The 22,811-nt window shown below is 32.6% G+C and overlaps 2 protein-coding genes and 1 long non-coding RNA gene across 4 annotated transcripts; all 3 read right to left on the reverse strand.

Annotated features, from left to right (window-relative positions):
- Window positions 1-1,062: 1,062 nt before the first annotated feature.
- LOC114180825 (uncharacterized) lies at window positions 1,063-3,930 on the reverse strand. The gene is made up of 13 exons (XM_085672081.1): window positions 3,901-3,930; window positions 3,673-3,805; window positions 3,413-3,561; window positions 3,189-3,227; window positions 2,982-3,107; window positions 2,367-2,896; window positions 2,279-2,282; window positions 2,039-2,128; window positions 1,840-1,962; window positions 1,629-1,757; window positions 1,431-1,534; window positions 1,257-1,347; window positions 1,063-1,167 (listed from the first exon to the last, which is right to left on the reverse strand). The coding sequence occupies exons 1-13, from the start codon at window positions 3,928-3,930 to the stop codon at window positions 1,063-1,065; spliced, it is 1,653 nt and encodes a 550-aa protein (XP_085528207.1).
- A 6,970-nt stretch (window positions 3,931-10,900) lies between these two features.
- Window positions 10,901-15,061, reverse strand: LOC146887274 (disease resistance protein RPV1-like). Its single transcript, XM_085671780.1, has 5 exons — window positions 14,569-15,061; window positions 13,275-14,370; window positions 12,895-13,173; window positions 11,596-12,255; window positions 10,901-11,520 (listed from the first exon to the last, which is right to left on the reverse strand). Exons 1-5 carry the CDS (start codon window positions 15,042-15,044, stop codon window positions 11,050-11,052), a joined length of 2,982 nt encoding a protein of 993 aa, XP_085527906.1. The 5' UTR covers window positions 15,045-15,061; the 3' UTR covers window positions 10,901-11,049.
- Window positions 15,062-18,924: 3,863 nt separating this feature from the next.
- Window positions 18,925-22,556, reverse strand: LOC114181202 (uncharacterized). Of its 2 annotated transcripts, XR_003603770.2 has the most exons (5): window positions 22,254-22,555; window positions 21,797-21,896; window positions 20,998-21,708; window positions 20,747-20,913; window positions 18,925-19,645 (listed from the first exon to the last, which is right to left on the reverse strand). It is a non-coding gene; the product is annotated as an uncharacterized LOC114181202 (long non-coding RNA). The 2 variants fall into 2 exon arrangements; XR_014994291.1 differs by having other exon boundaries at window positions 20,747-21,708; window positions 22,254-22,556.
- Window positions 22,557-22,811: the final 255 nt, after the last annotated feature.

Here is a 22,811-nt window from a genome sequence, read left to right on the forward strand (position 1 = left end):
CGTCTAATACACCAATCAAAATTCAATGACCGCTACTGGGTGGATTTCATATGAGCACACAATATCAATACCACAAGACGCCTATGTGGGGACCAAGGAAGCTGTACCTGGGGAGTTCAGGCATACTTTTCTGAACAGAAGTGCAGGACGTGGACAAGAACGGGAAAAAAATTTGTTCTACCCTTGAACCTATTTCATTGGATAAGAAATAAAATCCTTTGCGTGACTTAAGCGTGACCCATTTTGAAATTAATTTGTTTCATATGATAGACCCACACAATTTATGCCTGGTACAAAAGCGGGGAGTTGGGCGTGGGTAAGTGGGGAGTACAGTATATCTTTTTTAACACTGCTTCAATATTCACAACACTGTTTCAATATTCACTAAACACTATTCTGAAGACCTTTTTCATTTGTCATGCGTTAACTAAATAATTATTTCTCATCATCCATCTCTGATTGGAGTGTACCCTCCATGGACCCCCAGTAAACAGTTGTAACAAAAAAGGGGGAGTAACTTGCCCCTATGTGGGGACTATAGTGGAAAATTTTGTATATTACTTCCACGTTCAATCAAAACTACTCATCATACGCGTTCAATGTCCTCACACATATATTGCATTCACTAACTGGATACTAAACCACCAGTTTTTCGTTTTTGCTGTGCAATAACTCATAACCATTTCAACCTGCTGTTGTAAGCTGACATACAATTGTCATGAACACATTCCACAGTATAAAATTATTGGTAGCTGCAGCATATAAATGGACTGATGTGGGTCCTTGTGGTCATCCCACAATATAAACAACAAATAACAAAATTAAAATACTCATTTACACTATTCATTCAACTACATAACATTGATTAATTGAAAAAGACTGTTAACACTAGACCTTAATGTTTTAAAACAGCTATACAACTATCAATCAACAGGGTAGGATTGTGTTCTCATTGACTCTACAAGTTCATATGTAGAACAACTTAATGGCCTTCCCAAAAAATGTTACAAAAGTTCATGGCGTACATTATACCACCCATCCTTTTCAATGCAAACCTATGTTCTATAAAAGCGCGTTGTAGTACTGCAGCACTTCTTGCCTGTAGATATTGTCAATATCTAGGATCCAACGCCAAATGTATTGCTGTCTAATCAGTTGAAGTTGTTCCTGCACAACAACTCACAATTATGTCAATGAAAATACATCAATCTTGAACAACATTTGTAATAAAAATTCCTGTATTAACCACAACTTACATTAGTGTAATTAGGCATGCTATTGCCATCAAATTTCTTCTCACCATCCCACAACTCCATCATTTGAAGAACAATAATGCCACAATCGTATCTAAACAACAAAACAAATATATGTAAATAAACACACTTCATCACCAAACTGCAGTGCAACTAAACAACAAAGGATAAACTCACAAGTTTGGTTGAATGGGAGTTATGTCGCAGTGAACTTCAAATTTTGGGCACTCATCTTCCGAACACTTCATCAATATCCCAAAAAGTAATCCCATATTACAAGCCTACAGTGTCAAAATAATAACGACCCATTAAGTTAACAAACTACAAATATGTGACAACCTAAACAGAACAAATATCACAATATTGTAATCTTACAACTGCGTTGTCTATTCTTCTACGATTTCTATTGGAGTGGCCAATCGAATCAAGCACGTACAACTTCTTCTGTTTACAATTGACGACATAACACCACCAATGATCGTCATTCACAATTGGAGCAAACAACTACAAAAAAAATATGACTACTATCAATTAAGTTACAAACATTGACAAAAAAATAAAAAACATCCTAAATATTAAATCTCACAAAATCAGCAGACAAAATGTCCTCCAACACAATCAGCCCTGCACGAAAGTAGGCAGCGTAGTCTCTCAATGTCCATTGACGTCTCTTAACAATCATCATCCGTGAGTCAGTCAGTACATGGGTCTACAATAATAACATACATGAATACACTATAAATAATCTGAAACAACATACCAAATTAAACAAACATTCTATTTACCGTATATAAAGGATTGAAATGTATTCTCTTGACATGACCATATCGACGTCGTTCAAAGAACATCATTGTGCTCGCAGCAAATAGAACAGCCTACAAAGTATTATGTATTAACAATCGTGACGTATAATTGTCGGATTGAAATGTTATGAACAAGTTTCTTACCATATTGTCCACCTTCTTTCCAGGACCAAAACCTCAACACTCATTCGTACCCAGAATTTGCCCATTGATGTTGCAAACCACCCTGCAATAACAGTTTCGTAATTAAATGTCTAACTTTTAAAAATAACCAAATAACTACTGTAATACACACAAATATAACTAATACCTGTTTGGTACACCAAAAACCGTAATATTGCTATACAACTTCATGTAATCAACTTTAAATTGAGTCATTTGAGGCTGTTGCGGAACATAGGGAACTATGACTTGAAGCGGTTCAACTTCATCACAAATGCCTCCATGGGATGCACGGTTCATATCAAGGCCACTCCCCACATCACCACCACTACTTCCTTCAACGACATTTCCATCATCAGCAGGAAGTTGTTCATCAGTGTCACGCTCTCCAACCTCCACCTCCACCTCATCACCGTCGTTGTCCTGCTCTTGTTGCACACCCTTCTCAATTCCACCATGACATCGCAATGATATCTCTTCGCGCATCAAAGTCATTTCGTCCTTCATCATGCGTAGCCGTGTTCTATGGGTTCTCAGCCTCTGCAGCAGAACTTTTGTGGAAGCCAACTTGATATCCACATGCGATTTTTCAGACTTTGCTTCGTCTCCAAGTTGCAACGCTTCACGAATCATAATATTTTGCTTGTCTTCTTCTCTTAGCCTCCATTCCACACATATCTAATAAACATGCACACAATAAAATTATTGTTTCAGAAAATAAAAAATATGCTATCAAGAACAAATTGTTCAAAACAAATAATACTTTGCTCTCCTGGAACAACTTCTCAATCCGTCTTGACTTGAAGTGAACTTCCGACCACGCCAATATTCTCGAAAAAATTAACTGCAATTCTGGGCCACCCAATGAAAGTCTTTCTACAGCCCAAATCTACAAAAAACAACATGATGCATTATTTCATTTTAAACATTCTACACATCAACATAATTTAGTAAATGAAGTTTAGTGTACCTGCAACACTTGTGCTGCACCACTTAAGCAAAGCTCTGTCTGCCCAAGTGCCAGAAACCCCGACTCAAACTTTTAACTAAAAAACTATGAACTGTCTTACCCCAATTGTAATTGGACAGCCCATCTATATCATCTAAAACACTACAAGGTATGTTACTAATTGTTTTTGAATTTCTAGGGAAGTAAAACACAGCAAAACAAACAAATATGTACAAACGACAAACGTTATCAACTTCATTAGAATCACTACCTACCAAACTCTGAATTATTTCAATAATGGTTTTAACGGTTACTATTTTGTCTTGCAAAAGTCCACCCACTACCCCACAAACAGTTTTATCAAAATCTACATCTAACCCAACAACCGACAACCCTAAAGACATGCAAATGTCCGCACAGGTAAAAGGAATTGACCGTTGCATTACACGAAATGATTCCTGAGCAGGTAGCTAACGCTTCAATAACTCAAGCAATAGAGGGTTACATATCTTCAATGGTTCTTGCATGTCCAAACACCATTTGAATGGTGTACCCTGAATCCTTTCGCGATGCCTATCTAAGATTATCCCATTCATTTGCCCAATCCACTTTGTCTGACAAAAAGTACGCAATCGAGCCTAACATTCAAAATATTTTCAAAAATTAATACTTCATTAACATTTAAACAAAAAATTCCTGTCAACCCAGTCTACAATATACAACATAAAAATACCTTCTCATTCAATCCACATTCACCATCCATATCTTTGTGATGACATACTACACCGGCCAATACGTTTTCATGGACAAAGGATCTTTCAGTGACCCTCAAACAACCTGAAAAGAAGATGATATTCAAAGGTTGCACATAATATTTTTCTCCTCTTGTTTTGGTAATGGCCAACAACCATGCGTATCTACTGCAAAAGTTTAATGACAATAATGAAACTGCCACACGAAGGACAACTCTAACGTACCCAAACCAACATTATGGGGATGTAATCACAAAGCAGAATGTATTTCTTACACAACACGGAATACCTAACATGGTTCATCAGACTCACATTTTTAACCTCCGACTGTGGAAACCATAGAAATCAAATACAAATGACGAAACCGCAAAAAATTTCACAATAAAGACAACAACAAACGACCACACACATACGGACTTACAAAACATGGGGTTTCTTCTAAATTTTCAACTACCTAAACCGCTATCACAGACAACACCGAAAGACAAAAATGGGTTCTCAAATATACACTAACATTCACCCTAACACCACCAAATCACTTTTCCCCAACAACATCAATAACGAACATGAAGAATACCAACTTATTCCCAAAAAAATTACAAAATTTTACGATTTAGAGAAAAACTGCATCATCAACCAACACATTAACCAAAGGTGAAAAGGGAGCAAAAGAAACTTACAATGCAACACACAGCACCACCACACGGTTGCCGCCGACCAAGCAGCGTCGACTCAGAATTCCAAATACACTACCCACTTCAAAACCGGCGTCTTCTGGATGCTACGGACGGTCTTCGGTTTCCTCGACAACGACCCTCCACTTTCTCACCGGCGAAATGGTTGCCGGAAACCCTAAACCCACTGCACCCACAACTCCGTCCGCCTCACTTTCGACCTTCTCTGTCTTCACACTCAAACTGCAGAACGGACGCCCTACTTCCCCCCTTTTTTTCTTAACTTTCTCTCTCTAAAACAACATTTAACATAAACATAAGCGGTTTTTCCTTCTCTCCGCTGCACGTGCGACCAACGTTTTCATTTTTAAAAAAATAAAAAACCCCTGCCACGTCAGCTGTGTCAAATTCTTGTCAAATATTTTTGTTGGAATATCATTATCCTTTCTTTTTATATTACAGAGAGGTGATTTTGTTTTAGTTATGCATCTAACAATTTTAATTTCTTATGCTAAACTTTTAAAATTAAATTGACGTATCAAAATCAGTATCGAGATTTTATAGAAGATCGACATTCTTCCTCTTCATCAGTGGCAGCCAAAAAGTTTATATATTTTTCATTCTACATGAAACAAATAAATGAGAAACATATTTTTAAGTAACTAGTTAACTATTTTTTTTTTCAATTAACTAACTCCTTAAATCACTTTCAATGTTCTAATTTCTTTTCTTCTTGATTTCTTCTGACTTAAAGCCAAGAATTAATTTTTTTAAATTATTATTGAAATTCACTTAAAAAACTCTACCATAAATGTATAAGTCATATTGAAATTCACTTGATGCCTTTATATATGATGACAAAATTATTGAAATTAAGTTTGGGGTTTAACTTTGTTTAATAATAAAACTAAAAAGAAAAATTGTTTAAAAATATATCTACAAATATTTAATAAAAATGTCAATTTTAGTAAGAATATGATCATAAGATTTATACAAAAGGTAAATTGAGTGTTAATTTGAGAAGGGATAATAGTGTTTCATTTTTACAAAATTTGGAACTAAATTGAAACTAAAAACAAATATAGGGACCAAATTGAATCATTTTGACACATGACACAACTGTGAAGTGACACGTGTAAAAATAAAAAAATTTAAAAAAATCAGAAATTGACAACATTGACTTTAACACCGTTTTGTCAAAATTGACAGCAATGACCAAATTGAATCATTTTTAATAAAACAAGGACCAAATTGAGATAACGAAAAAACTCTGGAGGACCAATTTGGTACTACTTGATAACCAAAAGTAGGGGTGGCAAACGGGCCAGCCCGGCCCGTTTTGGCCCGGCCCGTATGTGGCCCGTTAAAAAACGGGCCGGGACGGGCCAGCCCGTCAAATAGAAACGGGCCAATAATCACAACCCGTCCCGTATAGGACAGGCTAACGGGCCGGGCCGGGCTGGCCCGTCTAATTTTTTTTTTTAATTTTTTTAATTTTTTTAATTAGTTTTCAAATTTTTTAATTTGTTTTATTTTTTAAATTTGTTTATATATACATATAAATTATTGTTAAAGTCATATTTAATCAAATAAAATATTATTTTAAATTTTAATTGATTAGTTAATGTTTTTAATTAGATAAGTTAAAATAATTATTAAATTTACATATTAAATTATTCAATTATAACTAATAATTCAAACTTAATTTGTAGGTGTTGATGATTTAAATTACAATACTATTATATATTTTTACATTTAAAATATATAATCTAAAAAGTTAATCTTTTTAATTATTTTTATTTTATTTTATTTTTTTAAAACGGGCCAACGGGTCAAGACGGGCCAGCCCGTACTTTGGTCCGTCAAGTTGACGGGCTGGACGGGACGGGCCAGAACGGGCTGACGGGTTGAAATCTTCAACCCAGCCCGTTCCTTTGGGCTCAGCCCGTTTTGCCACCCCTAACCAAAAGAGTCATTTAACCTAATATTTTTTACTCTTTTGATTACGAAAATTCAGTTAACTAAGGCACAAATGAAGGACTTTAAGCACACTAAAAACAATAGAAAGAAAAAAAAATAGAAGTATTCCAACCCATTTTATGAGTTACGAAATTAGGACATCGTGACAAGGAAATTCTGAAAATGAAATCAAAAGACTTTTAAAGTCCTATCCATTATATGGGTTACAAAATTACACACCACGCATAAATCATAAAATCAAACCTATTTTAAAGATCCACTTATTTATTTTCCTAATATAATCAGTTATATGAAAATGTATGAAAGAAATAAACGAGAATCATATATTCAAACAAGTTAACTTTTAGTTGTTAATTTTTTGTCCGCGGATAATTAAATCCACAATCCTCTCTTCTAAACTCTCCACCAAATTAATCTTATTTTTCTAAATTGTTCTGTCAAAATAATTTTACAATTAACTAATTTCTTAAATCACTTTTGATGGTATTATTTTTTTAACTTGAATTCTTCTAATTAAAAAACAACAAAAAATTATTTTTTAAAATTAATACGAAAATCTATTTTTAAGACTCTTTATAAACAGTCAAGTTTTTTTTATCAATTTGAAAGAGCTTGACTATAAATATCCGATTCAGTGTTTGACTCAGTCTTAGCCATCACATTTGAACTTTTTTTCTTATGTGCTGGAATATTCTAAGCTGTAGCAAACAAGAATAAATATACAAGTCATAAAAAACCCTAACTTGTAAAGATTTCTTTTTCTTCTTTTATGCAACTTTTTGTTTTCATTATCAATTGTTTTGAAAAAGTTATTTGCGTACAGTGCATGTGTAAATTTTACATTTATGGTTTACTATGATTATTCTTTTTAAAAGTTTCTATCTATTTTTCACAGATGCTCCATTTCACACAAAAAATAAAATATGACGACATTCAGAAAGAGTGGTTTTTTTTTTTTTTCAAAAATATTATTTGCCCCTCATCCTTATACGCCATAATCTCCACTTTTAAAACTTTAATTATCAAACTTTTATTACGTAAAAAAACATTTCATACAATTTTCTATTTGAAAGGAGAAGACCCCTCCAATTTTATTTGTGTTGGGTAAAAAGATAAAATGTTTGAATTTTAATTTGGTGATATGCAGAGACATGAATAAGTGTCAGATGAAAGTGTGAAAGAAAGAAATAAACTCTGATCTTACATTTAAAATATATAGTTCAAATTAAATTTAATCAGAATAGTTTTAGCGTTAATTATTTTAATATTCTTCTTCCCAATACTTTTTTGGCGTTCCAAGACGAAATCTTGTGTTAAAGTAAATAACACAAGTTCTGCATTATTAACTTAATTCTAGCTTTTTTTTAATCCAATCTCAATAGATAATTAGTTAAAAAAAAAAACAAACTAACTTCTATATGTTATTCAAAATAAAAATAATTTACAGTAAATTTGTTTACGCGCCCTTCACAGAGTTTCTAAGCTTGATAATCTACTGAGGTTTGATAATTTTGTAACAAAAATGAAATTTTGTTATTTTTAATGTTTGGATAAATTAAAATCTTAAAGTTGAAATTTTTTTGGAGAATACAAGAGCATGCAGCTAAGATATCATTACAAAAAGTTATTGTCTAATCTTAAAATTGTGTTAAATTCTTTTAGAACTCTCTTCAATCACGGAACTGATTGCTCCCTGAAACAAATAAGAATAATGCAGATGAATGATATCAGATTGAAAGAAAGAAATAAAAGCAAAGTATTGCAAAGACTTAATTAAACTTAGTCTTTCATAGAAATATATCCCAGGTCAGAGGGTTTTGTCACTATTTGCATGTTTACAAAAAATATCATTCTTCTCTACTTAAATTTAATCTCTTTTTTTGGTATTATAGTATAAGTAGATTAAGATTATTTACATGCGCTCTAATTCCAAATTCATTTTACTTGTTAGCCTAAAGACTTTAAAATGTTAGTCTTTGTAATGTTGTCCGCTTTGTCGATTACAAAATTAGTTCATCAATGAAAACGAAAAGGGGAAAGAGATAAAATTGATAGGGATGCTTTGAGTTGTTGATATTTCTAGTAACACATTTTATGGGTTAGAAAATAGCTCACTAATAACAAGGAAATAGAAAAAATGTATAACTGTCCAAAATTTTTAATCTTTCTAATTGTGCCCATTTTATGGATTAGAAAATTTGGTTGTCATATGCAAAGACTAAGCTATTTCAAATATGGAGTTGTTTGTTCCTTATGTAATCCATTTTATGGGCTAAAGAAAAGTGATTGATAGGTACAATATAATAAAGTGAAAATAAAAACAACTCAACATACTATCATTCAAAATGTCTATTTTATTTATTTTTCTTTGGAAAATTTAGAAATTAATTTACATATTAGCGTATAAAAATAAGAAGGAATTAGGATAGGAATGAATAGAAATTAAGGAAATCAAGACTAAATTTATAGGATTTTATTTAATTATTAATGGTTAGTGATTTTTAAATTTACTTAGCATAACCACCAAAAATTCCATTATTAGAATGAAAAATGTCGTATGGAAAATTAGTTTAGCGTGAAATTAACATGTTTGTAAAATTAACATGTTTAGCGTGAAATTAACATGGAAAAGGTGGTTTAGATCAAGTAAAAAATGGTCTGAATAGCCGAAGCAACAAACATGGCATTGAAACTAAGGAAGAATCCTTTGATGAAGAAACTTCAAAGATTGGATTTGGAGAGCTCAATTGGTGCTAATTGGTGCACTTCTTCCAGTTCCAGTGTGGTTCTTTGTTGGCAAATAACCCAACCAGAAGTGGATTGAACTCATCAATCTCGGTGTTGTGTTGGTGCTATTCCTCCAGCCAGAATGTGAACCGTTGGAATCTTCTTCGATTTCTACATTTACAACAAGTCATAGTGGACTCGCCACACTTACATTCTCTCAGCTGCATTAGATTTAGGACTTGCTTTCATGGGTGTGCTTCTCTACTTTGCCCTCCAAACTTATGACATTTTAGGTCCAATTTGGTGGGGTGCCGATGCTGTCCATCTCTCTCTGACACCCATCATCACCTTCGAAAGTTTCCTTCTTCATCTTCTTAAGTATATAGATAATGTCTTTTATTTCTTTCTTATTTTCTATCTTCTTCTATTGTATAAACCTAATCTAGTACCAGGTTGAACAAGTTGTACATATCGTTTATGTTTGTTGCACCGACACAATTTGTATTGACGTAGACTACTATGCTTGAATTCCATCATTTTCTATTAATGCAATCAAACTTGTTCAAAGAACTTTGCTTAAAGTTCAACTTTCGTCCTCATTGATCGTCAGTTATACCCGCAAATCTGCCCGAGTCGCGTACTCTGCCAACATGGCACCAGCGGGGTTTCAAAACCGCCAAATAATAGTGAGTTTCAAAAATCTCAGACAAGTTTTAAAACTTCAAGTAATAGTGGATTTCAAAATCTTTCAGGAATAACTGGAGTTTCAAACATAACAGGCAGAAATCAGGGTTTCAAATATATTTTAATTGAAAAAAAAATAAAAAATTCTTATTATTATTACATTATATTATTTTTAATATTTAAAATTAATTTTATTTAAAAACAAGTGATTTAACTATGGTCTCAGATCTCTTGTGTATTATGTGTTGATGAGAAAGTTAAAATAAAAAAAAAAAACATTTTGATTTATGAAGTATAAGGACTCCTTTTTAATGCAGTGTTGTAAGATATTTAACTATCAATATTTATGCTTGAAACTGTTTTAAGAGTTAATTGACATTTCATCTATCTATCATATATGTTAGTGAAAATTGAAATTACATTAATCATTATTTTAATATATCCTAAATTATTTTAAATCATTAAATTTTTATTAAACTTATTGGTTTGACATAGTTAATAAATTTAGTTTTTCTCTAGAGTTAAACATGTGTTTGGTTTTTAATTTTTAGTGAAAATTAAAATTATTCTTTTTTCAAAATTTTGACACAATTAAATTTTGATCCAATTAAATTCATATCTTTAAAAATATGTGAAATTAGTTTTTTTAACAAAATCTATTAATTAAACATCAAATAAACTAAAATAAAATTTAATTAAAAAAATTAAATTTATGTATTTCGAAAATTAAAAAATTAAATTAGATTAAAATTTCAAAAATGAATTAATTATAATTTTCACTTAAAATTTAAGAGAAAAAAAAACATATTTAATTTTATTTTAATGATCAACTCATAAAACATAGATTCAGAGTGATATATTTCAAGAAGTTTAAAAAACATAAACAATTGATTCAGATGTTCATACACTTCTCCACTCTTCTATGTACTTCACTTAAATCTTACATCTGAACATAAAACACGTCCATAGAGCATAAAAAACATTAATATTGAAACCTAAAACAAGTAAAATTGGGAGAGAGTGTAATTGAGAACATAACTGCACTAAGGTACTTTTCTTGATGAATCAGATAACTGTGTACTTCCTAACTGTTTCATGATCAATCAGATACTTTTCTTTCTTTGATGAAACATGAAAACCAACACTCTTTAGGGATGCTTTTACTTTCACCTTTGACGAGGCTTCACATATCCCAAATGAAATCCTAAAGTGATTCCAACGATGTATATTGTTGAGGGGCCATACCAAACGACCATAGTTCTCCTTAGTCAGCCACACATGACTTCTGTCCAATGAATCAAAACCCCTTTCTCTCGCAAGTATCCTCTGGTCATTGATTATAATCTCGTATACACATGAAAGAATGCCGGTTGTAATAACATCTTTGTCCAACTCAAAAACTGCACCAAAAAACATATCCACTGCCTTACCATACAACCTTGAAGACACCTCAAGAGAAATTAAACCATTAGTACTTTGTTGATGAAACCAATCAGGGATGCTGCTACCCGGAAGCATAACTTCACGAACCGATTCCTAAAGCATAAAATTTAGTTTTAAGGTTTTGATAATTTTGTGGAAGAACACATACAAAGCATATACGTAGTGTACCTCATGGTATAAGAGATTTGTTATGTGGTCCTGGAACTGTTTATCGATCAGTTTAGAACAGTTAATGAACATCATTTGAGAAAACCTTGGTAAATTTGATGAGTTGAATAGTGTTGGAAAGCTTTCCAATGATCTACAATTGGTTGTGTTTATATATTCTGTATTTAGTGGAAGATTTGGAAGTTCCTTGAGCTGAAAGCAGTCACTGAGACCAATTGCAGTAAGGTGTTGCAAATTATGAAGGGTACTAGGGAGATGTTCAAGCTTTTTGCAAGAATCTAAGAGTAAGGTTTTTAGCCCATTTAGATATTCAATTGATTGTGGTAGTTCTTTTATGGAAGTCCCTTGGAGAAGGAGTTTTTCAAGATGCACCATTCTTTCAACAATCTCAGGGAACTTTCTAACTTTTGAGCAGCCAGTAAGGATAAGAGTACGTAAAGATTTCAACTTGAAACAACTTGGGAGGATCTTCAGATTAGAGCACAACAAGATGTCTAAAGTAACAAGTTTATCAAGAGATCCCACGGACTCATGTACCTTAGTTAAACTCTTGCAGTGGTCTAGGCTCAGACTCTCGAGGTTTGGAATCATTGAAAAGTCTGGAATTTCAGTGAGGTGCTCACAGCAGCTAAAGGATACAAGTTTCAAATCTCTGAAAATCTGAGGAAGATTAAACAACATTAATAAAACAAAATGAAAGACAATTATCACCATTAGTAAACTACAAACAACAACCCTTGACATTTAGAATAGAATTGTCAATTTGGGTCAGTTCAGAGGGTTGATCCTGATCCATGTGGGTTGGAGCCAAAAGAGTCCATAAAACCAAAAACTCCTCATTCAAAAATGTTTACAAAGTCAAAAAACTCACAAAAATCTTGTAGGTGAGTGTCACGGACTTTCTTTTTAAGCATGAAATATATATATATATATATATATATATATATATATATATATATATATATTTTAGATATATTATTAAACTTTTGATTAGAACTGGTCTGTCTCAGCTTTCAGCCTGGACTGGTCTAAGATGACTCAATTCGATCTTTAACTCAAACTCAAGGGATTATTTTTAAGAATTAATTAAAGTTTTTGATTGGAGTCAAATCCACCTTAATCTTGTCTCTAACCCACTTGAGAAGGATTTTGGACCTGTAACTTTTTTTTTGTCCCCTCATTTGAGACTCCCTAAGAGGGGTTTAATGAAGGTTAAGCAAGGGCTAGTCCACGAGGCAGTAGTCAAATTGACACCTCAATTTAAAAGTTCATTACATTCATTGAGAAAATGGTGTATACCTTAATTCCGTTCCACAAGGTTTTCATGAGACCATCAGTCAACTTCAAAGAAACAAGCCTCTTCGGTTGGAAGGTTGGTGGTAGAGTTGAAGAAGGGTATCCGGGCCAATCAATTAATCTTAGCTCATCAGATAAATATCGAATGTCATGTGAAATCTGTGCATTATTGATCATAAGAAGTCTAAGTCTTTTCATTTTTGTGAATGCTTTTCCACTTATGCTGACATGTTCATTTGGTTCTGGTAGATCTAGCTTTATTCCTTCAATGTTATTAGTTCCCTAGTGACAGATAACAATCCACACAAAAATAGTTAGGTACATTATGAGTGAATCTTTGAAGTTGCATAGTTGCATAAATATGTTCAAGGAAAAGTGTATACCATATTTTGGTTCAATACATGAAGAACATCCTCATGAAACCAGAGTCTGCTACGCTTACCAGGCTCTTTGGGAGATTCACAACGAACAATTTCCTTAGCCATTTCCTGCAGCAACTCATGCATCCAAAGCTTGTTCAGTTCTACAGTAATGAGAGACTTATCTCTTAAAACTCCAATCCCAATATCCGAGTGGAAGTCACAACCATCTAATATCATTTTCACATACTCTTTGTCCTCTCCCTTAAAGAAACATGCAATATCCAGAAATATGGCTTTCTCATTCTCTTCCAACCCATCAAAGCTGATTTTAAGTACTTCATAAATCTGCTTATTTGGAACTTTTCCCAGTTTAGCCAATGCACTAACCCATTCTGCTCTAGCTCTACCACACAGGTGAGACCCCAAAACTGTTAGTGCCAATGGCAAGCCCTTGGCATGGTTTATTATGTGTAAGGAAAGTTCCTCATAATTTGTTGGAGGAAAGGGTTTTTTGAAAGCAAACCAACTGAACAATTCAAGAGCATGGCCATGACTTAATTCCTTGACCTTGTAAGCTGCTTCCACGTTGTGAACAATTAGCAAATGCTCATCTCTAGTTGTTATGATGATTCTGCTTCCTGCTCCAAACCAACTACATTCCCCGACCAAACACTCCAGTTGCTGCACTGAATCAACATCATCAACCACTATGAGAACCTTTTTACAATAAAGTTTGGCTTTTATCAGATTAATTCCTCTATCCTTGTTTCCCACTTTAAAATCTCCATATTTGAAAACCTCTGAAAGAAGTGCTTCTTGTAGTTGAACCATGCCAAGTCTTTGATTCGAAACTTCTCTAACATTTGCAATGAAAGCACTAGCTTCATACTCATTAGCAATGTGGTTATAAACAGCTTTAGCAGCAGTAGTTTTCCCTATTCCCCCAATGCCATAGATTCCGAGAAACCGCACATCATCTAATCCAGTTTCCAAAAGTGATTTAATATCTTCCACTACTGAATCCAGTCCAACAGCATGTTTAGCTACATTGAGAGGTGTGTGGTTCAACTTGCTCAATATCTCTTCAACAATTCTTTTCACAAACTTAGATTCCAACCTGCCACATAAAACCAAAATGACTTCAAACTATGTTGTAAACTACAACAATGAATGACATTTACCATCATACATCATCATACATCATCTTCAGTTCAAAATCTTAAAGCGAAAATTTATGTCTTTCTACTTATATATATATACTGAACAAAAAGCATGGAACAGAAGAAGGGTAAGTAATCTCTTAAAGGATACATACCCATCTTCTATGTGCCACCCAGACAAAGTACTTACTTCGCATAACGCTGCTCTCCACCTTTTCACCTTGTCCACATCATCCCTAAACATGTCTTCATGGTTGGTCAAAGCTTCTTCAAAGCTTCCCTTTTGTTCTCTCACCTGAGATGGATTAATGTGATAGAAAACAGGCAAAACAAGATGAGCTTTGGAATTCTTACACTCAAGGATCTTAAGGAGTTCATCTAAGCAAGAGGTGGAAGAAGCATATGTCTTGGATAATACAACAACTGATATCCTTGAGCCTTCAATAGCACAAAAAAGTGAAGGTGAAATTTTTTCTCCCTTCTTCAGTTCTTTGTAGTCTATGAAAGTGTTAACTCCTTTCTGACAAAGAGCATCATGGAGATGGCTTGTGAAACCCTTTCGGGTATCATCCCCTCTAAAGCTCAAGAACACATCATACTTCCTCTCGTAGGACTCACAACTCAAACCCATTCTTCCAGTTTTAGAAACTAAATGGAATTTATGTTGGTTATGAGCACAATTTGCAACAGAACTATGTAACGAATGTTTATACGTAGGAGATTCAATATTGACTAGAGATAAAGAATAATCTATACTATATATAACTGGCTGCAAAAACTTAATATAAATAATAGTAAAACTTTGGGAGAGTCGTGATGATCCGCTATGGCGTCATATCTATAATATTATACACTCTTGGATACATGGTATTATAAGAAGTAAATATCCACGTCTTTTCTTTAATAATAACGTAGCCATTTATTAGTTTTTCATCTTCACTATGAATAAATTATGTAGTCTTTTGCAGAGCAAAGCAAATTCAAAGGTTCTTTTCAAAAATGAAGGCACACTGATGATGTAAGAATTAACCAAATGGCGTTTCGTAGGATTAAGGGCCGTGAGCCAACTTATTATAACAAAATATTTGAGACGTTGTAAAAATTCCACGTTCTCCCTCTTGATCAATGGCCACCACATCTCGATTCAGCCAGAACCTTTAAATAATTTTTACTCTTTGACTACGAAAATCCACAGTTTGTTCCAACCCTACTCAAATTCTTAATCACGAACAAGTATAGCGTTCTCGAGATATTATAGAAATTTGTCTCTGTTTTATTTTTAAAAGACACCTCAGGTATCAAAGAGTTTTAAAAGACACCTCAGGTATCAAAGAGAATATTTAAATTACATTTGACATCAATTCTGAATGATATAAAATTTCTTGAACATACCGAAACACAATCAAATTAAGCAGATCAGACAGAGATGAATGGCTGATTTTGTTTATCCTATTTAAACAGACAGCAAAAGTTATATTTAATTAAAGTAATGTTTTATTAACTCTTTTCTACACTTTAAATGCGTTTTTAGTTTACATGGATTTCTTATTGCTCGTCTATATTATGAGTTAGTATAAAATTAACATTAAAATATATTGTAAAGACTCTTTATAAACAGTCACACTTCACTATTAAAAAATATTTTATTAATAATTATTTTTTAACTAATTTATAAAATAAAAAATTATTAATTACTAAAATAATAATTATTATAAATAAAAATTATAATTAATTTTTAAATTGATATTTTAAATATTATTTGTTCCTCGTATCCTTATACGACATAATCTTCCCTTTTAAAACTTTAATCGTTCAAAATTTGATCGCGTAATTATGCCTTTGGTCTCTATTTTGGAGTTAAAATCTCAAAATGGTACCCAAATTCTTAAAAGTCTCAAAATAGTTCCCTTTTTTATTGAAACGTCTCACGTTTGCCCTCTTCGTTAAGTCAAGGTTGACGCTGTTAGAGGGAGTGCCACGTGTCAGTTCCTCGATTTTTTGAATTTTTTTAAAAAAATCAAAAAATTGTCACGTGTCAAGCTACCATCGTGCCACGTGGCAATAACAGAGTGACGTGGCAGTGTCAGTGACACATGTCAGTACTATGCCAAGTGTCATTTTCTTATTCTCAATTTGGTCCCTTTATTTTAATTTGTCTCAATTTAGTCCCAAATTTTGTAAAAATTAGCAATTTTGTTCCTCTTCAAATTGAAACACAAATTAATTTTATATAAATGTTATACAAATATTTTTATTAAATTTGATATTTTTATTCAAATTGTTATTTTTATTATATATTTTTAACATAGCTAAATTTATTTAAAATTATGTTTTATATTCGACTTTACTTAAAATTGTTTTCAAATTTTAAATTTATATGTGTTTTATTGTTACATGAACTAGTTAATTTATGAATTTTTTTCTATTAACATTATTTTCTATTAGCAACTTTTAAACCATTTTAAATAAAGTTAAATGTAAAATATTAACTAAATGAACTTAATTTGGTGAAAAATATTTACTTGAAATATAAATTTTGATGGAAATATTTGTGTACATTTATATAGAAATTAAATTTGATTTCAATTTGGAGAGGGACAAAATTGCTAATTTTTACAAAAATTGGAACTAAATTGAGACAAATTAAAATAAAGGGACCAAATTGAGACTAAGGAAATGACACGTGGCGTAATACTGACACGTGTCACTGTCACTGTCACGTGGCACGATGACAACTTGACACGTGGCAATTTTTTGATTTTTTTAAAAAATTCAAAATAAATAAAAATTCATAAAAAAATAATAAAAAAATAAAAAAAAAAATCGAGGAACTGACACGTGGCATTCCCTCTAACAGCGTCAACCTTGACTTAACAGAAAGGGCAAATGTGAGACGTTTTAACAAAAGAGAGGACCATTTTGAGATTTTTAAGAATTTGGGTACCATTTTGAGATTTTGACTCCAACATAGGGACTAAAGGCATAATTAAACCTAAAATATTTGAATTGCAATTTAATGATGTTAGAGGCATGAATAAGTTTCAGATGAAAAAGTATTCAGATGAAAAAGTGTGGAAGAAAGAAAGAAATTCTGATCTTACATTTAAAATATATAGTTGAAATTAAATTTAATCAGAATATTTTTTACCGTTAATTATTTTAATACTTTTCTTCTTCCCCACTTTTTTGGCGTTCCAAGACAAAAATCTTGTGTTAAGTAAATAACACAAGTTCTGTATTATTAACTTAATTCTAGCTTTTTTTTTAATCCAATCTCAATAGATAATTAATTTTAAAAAAACGAACTACTAGATTTTATTCAAAATATAAATAATTTACAGTAAATTTGTTTTCTAACACCCACTTCACAGAGATTTACTGGGGTTTGATAATTTTGTAACAAAATTGAAATTGTGTTATTTTTTATGTTTGGATAAATTAAAATCTTAAATTTTTTTTTTTTTTGTTGGAGAATACAAGAGCATGAAGCTAAGATGTCATTACAAAATTTAATTATGGTCTCATCTTAAAATTGTGTTAAATTCTTTTAGAACTCTCTTCGATCACGGAATTGGATTCCTCCCTGAAACGAATAAAAATAATGCAGATGGATGACATCATATTGAAAGAAAGAAATAAAATCAAAGTATTGCAAAGACTTAATTAAATTTAGTCTTTCATAGAAATAAACCTCACACCATTACAAGACATCACATAGTAATATGTATTATTTCAGAGAGGGTCTACTTAAATTTAATCTTATTATTACTACTACTATTATTATTATTATTCTCGTATTATAATATAAGTCAATTAAGATTAGTTTACATGCGCTCTAAATTCTTTTTACTTTACATGTTAAAAAATTAAGCGCACGACTCACAATAAAAAGAAAAAAGGATTTAGTCTTTAAAATGTTAGTCTTTATAATGTTATTGACTTTGTTGATTGCAAAATTAGTTCTTCAATAAAAACGAAAAAGGGAAAGAGATATATTGATGGAGATGCTTTGAGTTGTTGATATTTCTAGTAGTGCACACATTTGATGGGTTAGAAAATAGCTCACTAGTAACAAGGAAATAGAAAAAAATGTATAACTAGTCCAAAATTTTTAGTCTTTCTAATTGTGCCCATTTTATGGATTAGAAGATTAGGTTGTCATATGCAAAGACTAAGCTATTTCAAAGATGGAGTTGTTTGTTCCTTATGTGTTAATAATCAAACAATAGAAAAATTATTTTTTCTAGCAGAAGCACACCAATAAAATAAGAGTAAAAATAAAAGTTTAACATAAGTATCCAAGTAATAGATTTATTGAATTGTAGTAACAACACTTAAATTTACTCTTCATATTTATAGTAGACTTATCCTTTTTCATTCTTCATATTTATTGATATGAGACTTTAATAAATACTCACTTAAGAGTTGTGGCCAAATATTCTGTCTCCCAAGTTTCACCAACTTAAGTCCCTACCTTTATCCTCACAAAACATACGTAGATGGAGAACACATAATACAAAACTATAATTTGGAAACTTGGCATTTAAAAGGAGAGTGTTTCTATAATTGGCCTTTCATACAAGACACAATACATAGTAGTTTTCAATTATTCATGTGAGATGTTCAAAATGTACTTATATACACTTAGGTCTGTCACTAGATGTACATCTTTGATCCCAGCAATGCTTGTCGGGTCAACAGGTCGGTTGGGTCGTTGGGCTTGCCCGACATGTATGAGTCGTCAGGCTTGCCTGACACCTCTAGGTCCTCTGGTCCACCAAATCTGTGTGGGTCGTTGAGCTCGCCTGTCCTACTTGGGCCATCAGACTCGCTAACCTGTCTTGGTTGTCAGGTCGATTCAGCTCGTCTATGTATTCAAGCCCACCTGACTCGTTTGGGTCGTTAGTCCTAGTTGGGTCGTCAGGCCCATCCGACCCGTTTATGTCGCAGGGCCAACACGACACATCTTGGTCGTCAGGCCTACCTGGGGCGGTGTGGGTTGTCGGACTTGATCAACCTGTTTGAGTTGTCAAGCCCGCCCGACCCATATGTGTCATCAAGTCACCCTCGTCCGTTTAAGTCGTCAGGCCCGCCTAACCCGTTTGGGTTATCGGGCCTGCTCGACCTATTTGGGTCGTTGGGCCCACTCAATCCGTCTGGGTCATCGGGCTGCTCAACTTGTTTGTGTTGTTAGGTCAGTCTAATCCGTCTGGATCGTCAGGTCAGCCCAACCTGTCATTAAAGAGGTAAAAATATTAATCAATTTAGCTTCAACTTCAACACCAAGAACATAATGGGAAAGAAAATCAATAATTCTATGTCAGTGTAACTATGACTGAAACAAGCTTCATTGGAGTTCATCCATAGTCTGTGATTTCTTCATTATACAAAGAAAAATTGCAAATTACAATATAATACAGAGAAAAATTCAAGAACATGTTGTCAAGGTCCATGGTAGATAATTTGACATATTTAGTTCTTCACAAAATATTAAAATCGTGTAACTTTTAGTAAATGTAACGACAAAGAACATAAACTTTTATAGTATTTTAAGGCACCATAACCATATATTTTATACTACTCTTTGAAGCATGAGAGGAAATTTCTTCTAGTGTTAACTTCATAACATAATCTATTCTACAAACAATCTCATAAAAATAATATTTGAGTTGTGTAGTGTCAAATTATAATTTTTGTATATGTTAAAATATTGTTTTTTATATACTTTTATTTGACAATCCTAAGAAGTATTATTTTATTTTTATTCACGTAAGTATGATATTTTATTATTATTAATTAAGTATAATAAAGTTTATTTTTATTAATTAAGTATAATATTTTGTTTTCTGTGGTTTCAATGTATAATTTTTTTTTATATACTAAACAACATCAAAGGCATCTTGCACAGTGAAACTCAAGCGTCTTCCATCCTCACCGTTCCCTGCATCAAACCTCCCAATATCGAAGCAATTTGGTAAGCCATTGATGCAGAACACAAGCTTGTAGTCGGTACTATCATTTTCTACTTTCCCTTTATCTCCTCATTAGCCCCTATCACCTTACACTTACATTTAATAACCCACCCTTCAGATGCATTCCCTCTTTGCCTTTTCATGCTCCAAACCACATGTTCATGCCTCTCAATCTTCACTATTTAATTACAAAATAACACTCACTTCTTCATTCTAATTTCTCTTTAAATGGAAGGACTTGAAAAAAAAATAGTAGATATTAAACCAGCAAAGCTGTTTTAGCCTAATGATTCCATTCACTAGAAGAGCTCTTGATTTGGAAGAAAATTAATTGGAAAAATCAACCAATTAAGATACTTACTTTCCAACCAAAACACCATCTCCAGCAACAATTTTTATTATGATCTGTAATTCTCTTCAACTCCACGATTTCCATTCCCATTCTCTCTCTCTCTTCTTGCTCTTGCACTCCAATATATTTAACTCATTGGTTTAACTCATTGATAGGGCAGTAGCTGAAGAAGCATCCTGTAATCAAATATTGATTAATATATTTAACTCATTGATACCAATAGTGTTAAAAGACAGAGAGGATGAAGAACTTGGCATTACCCCAGTTTTTCTATAAGTAGGAATATTTTCTTCAAATGTTCTAAGTATTGGCTTAACATCATCCTTATTGGTGCAACCTTCAAATAATTTCTCCCTATCTCATAACTTATCTACGGCAGAAGGAAGAAACTGCTACTAGTCTTTATAGTCAAAATGTAATAAATGTTTTGAAAGTGATTTACCTTTTTGTTTGTTTTTAACATCAAGAGGTGAAGTATAACTCTTAGTTATTTACGGCTTGGGCTCATCTATTTCAATATAATTTGTGCCAAAATACAGAATCTGTTAGGTACCTGCTACAGTTTTGCTAAGATAGGTAAGGGAAGGAAAAGAAAACTAGGTTAAAAAAAATTTATCTCTCTGCCATTCCATTACGTTCCAATCCCTTAAATAGGGAACTTGTGGTCCAGTAGCTTACAGAGGAAAGAAAATGCATATTGGACTTAAAAGCCTCTTTCATAAAACAAGCATATTTAAACTACTGAAAAAAAACATTTGTTTTTTTTTTAAAACAAAATCCTTCAGCCAATTAGGTTTCTTGTGCACTCTAGTGGGCCTCTTCATCATTAAAGCCCGTGTTGTATCATAATCCAAAAGAAAATGCTTTTCAAATTCCAAAATTGGAGGCTGGACTTTAGTCACATTTGTTTGAGAGGGTTTTCCTGCTTTAAGTCCTTTGACAATGCCACCTAGAATCTCTAGCACCATGGTCTGCACCAAAATGGTTAAGTTGATTAAAAAACTTGTTAATGGTGTGAACATTAAGATCCAAAATAAGGCAACTCAAAGAACCTCAAACCTATTTCTTCTTCTGTAGAAAATCTAAAGGCATCATCAGTTGTGGTTGCAAGAACTTTGTGATGAAGACAAGGTAGATGATCCATGAACTTCTGTGAAACCTTCGAAATAAGCATCGGTAAAAGATGAAACAAGAGAACATAATAGGATCGTGTAAATTGAAGACATAGATCATGGAATAAATTTGAGTGAGTTAGGGCATGATTAAGAGAGATGAAATTGAAAGAGGGAGACGAAATCAAAAGCAATGATGTAGGGAAACGAAATCGAAACAGATGACGCATGAAACGAAATCAAAAACAACAGGGAAACGAAATCAAAAACAACAGGGAAACGAAATCGAATTAGCAGAGAAACGAAAACGAAAACGGAATCGAAATTGAAAGCAGAGAAATGAGATCGGAAGCGAAATAATGATAAAAAGCAAGGAGACGAAATTGGAATCAAAAATTCATTACCTTGAACTTCATACAAGAACGATGGAGGTACAGTGGAGGCACGCACACGAAGCGTGCATTTTCTTCCTTACACGATGAAGACGAAAGAAAGGAAGAGGTAAGGGAATGGACGATTTATTCGTTTAATTAAAATTTACCAAAAAAGGAAATATGAATAGAAATAGAAAAGGTGGAAGAGAATTAAAATGGAACAGTTCTTCATCACACCGTCTTTGTATATGAAACTAAATCTTCTTTTACAGCAGAAATCTTGGTTCTGCATATTAAACTCTCTCTATTATATATACTCCTGGCGCAATGCCTTCTTTCTCCATTCTAAACATGTTCACTCTTTTATATCAGTAATTCACTTTAAATTTTCATATGGTTTAATTATATGTATGGCCCAATTTTAGAGTCAAAATCTCAAAATGGTACCTAAATTTTTAAAAGTCTCAAAATGGTCCCCTTTTTTGTTGAAACGTCTTACGTTTGCCCTTCCCGTTAAGTCAAGGTTGACGCCGTTAGAGGGAGTGCCACGTGTCAGTTCCTCAATTTTTTGAATTTTTTTATTAATTT

This window comes from Vigna unguiculata, chromosome 4, assembly GCF_037176805.1.
Source record: "Vigna unguiculata cultivar grain cowpea cultivar isolate G323 ecotype 2 chromosome 4, ASM3717680v1, whole genome shotgun sequence".
Lineage (NCBI taxonomy): Eukaryota > Viridiplantae > Streptophyta > Magnoliopsida > Fabales > Fabaceae > Vigna > Vigna unguiculata.

Excerpts from the sequence above, each read along its gene's own strand:
- LOC114180825 (XM_085672081.1), bottom strand. The coding sequence starts at position 3,930 with ATGGATGGTGAATGTGGATTGAATGAGAAG. Across the intron at positions 3,806-3,900 it reads AATGTGGATTGAATGAGAAG|GCTCGATTGCGTACTTTTTG; the intron begins GTATTTTTATGT and ends TTTGAATGTTAG. Across the intron at positions 2,897-2,981 it reads AGTTGTTCCAGGAGAGCAAA|ATATGTGTGGAATGGAGGCT; the intron begins GTATTATTTGTT and ends CATGTTTATTAG.
- LOC146887274 (XM_085671780.1), bottom strand. The coding sequence starts at position 15,044 with ATGGGTTTGAGTTGTGAGTCCTACGAGAGGAAGTATGATGTGTTCTTG. Across the intron at positions 14,371-14,568 it reads GGGTGGCACATAGAAGATGG|GTTGGAATCTAAGTTTGTGA; the intron begins GTATGTATCCTT and ends TTTATGTGGCAG. Across the intron at positions 12,256-12,894 it reads CCTTGTGGAACGGAATTAAG|ATTTTCAGAGATTTGAAACT; the intron begins GTATACACCATT and ends AATCTTCCTCAG.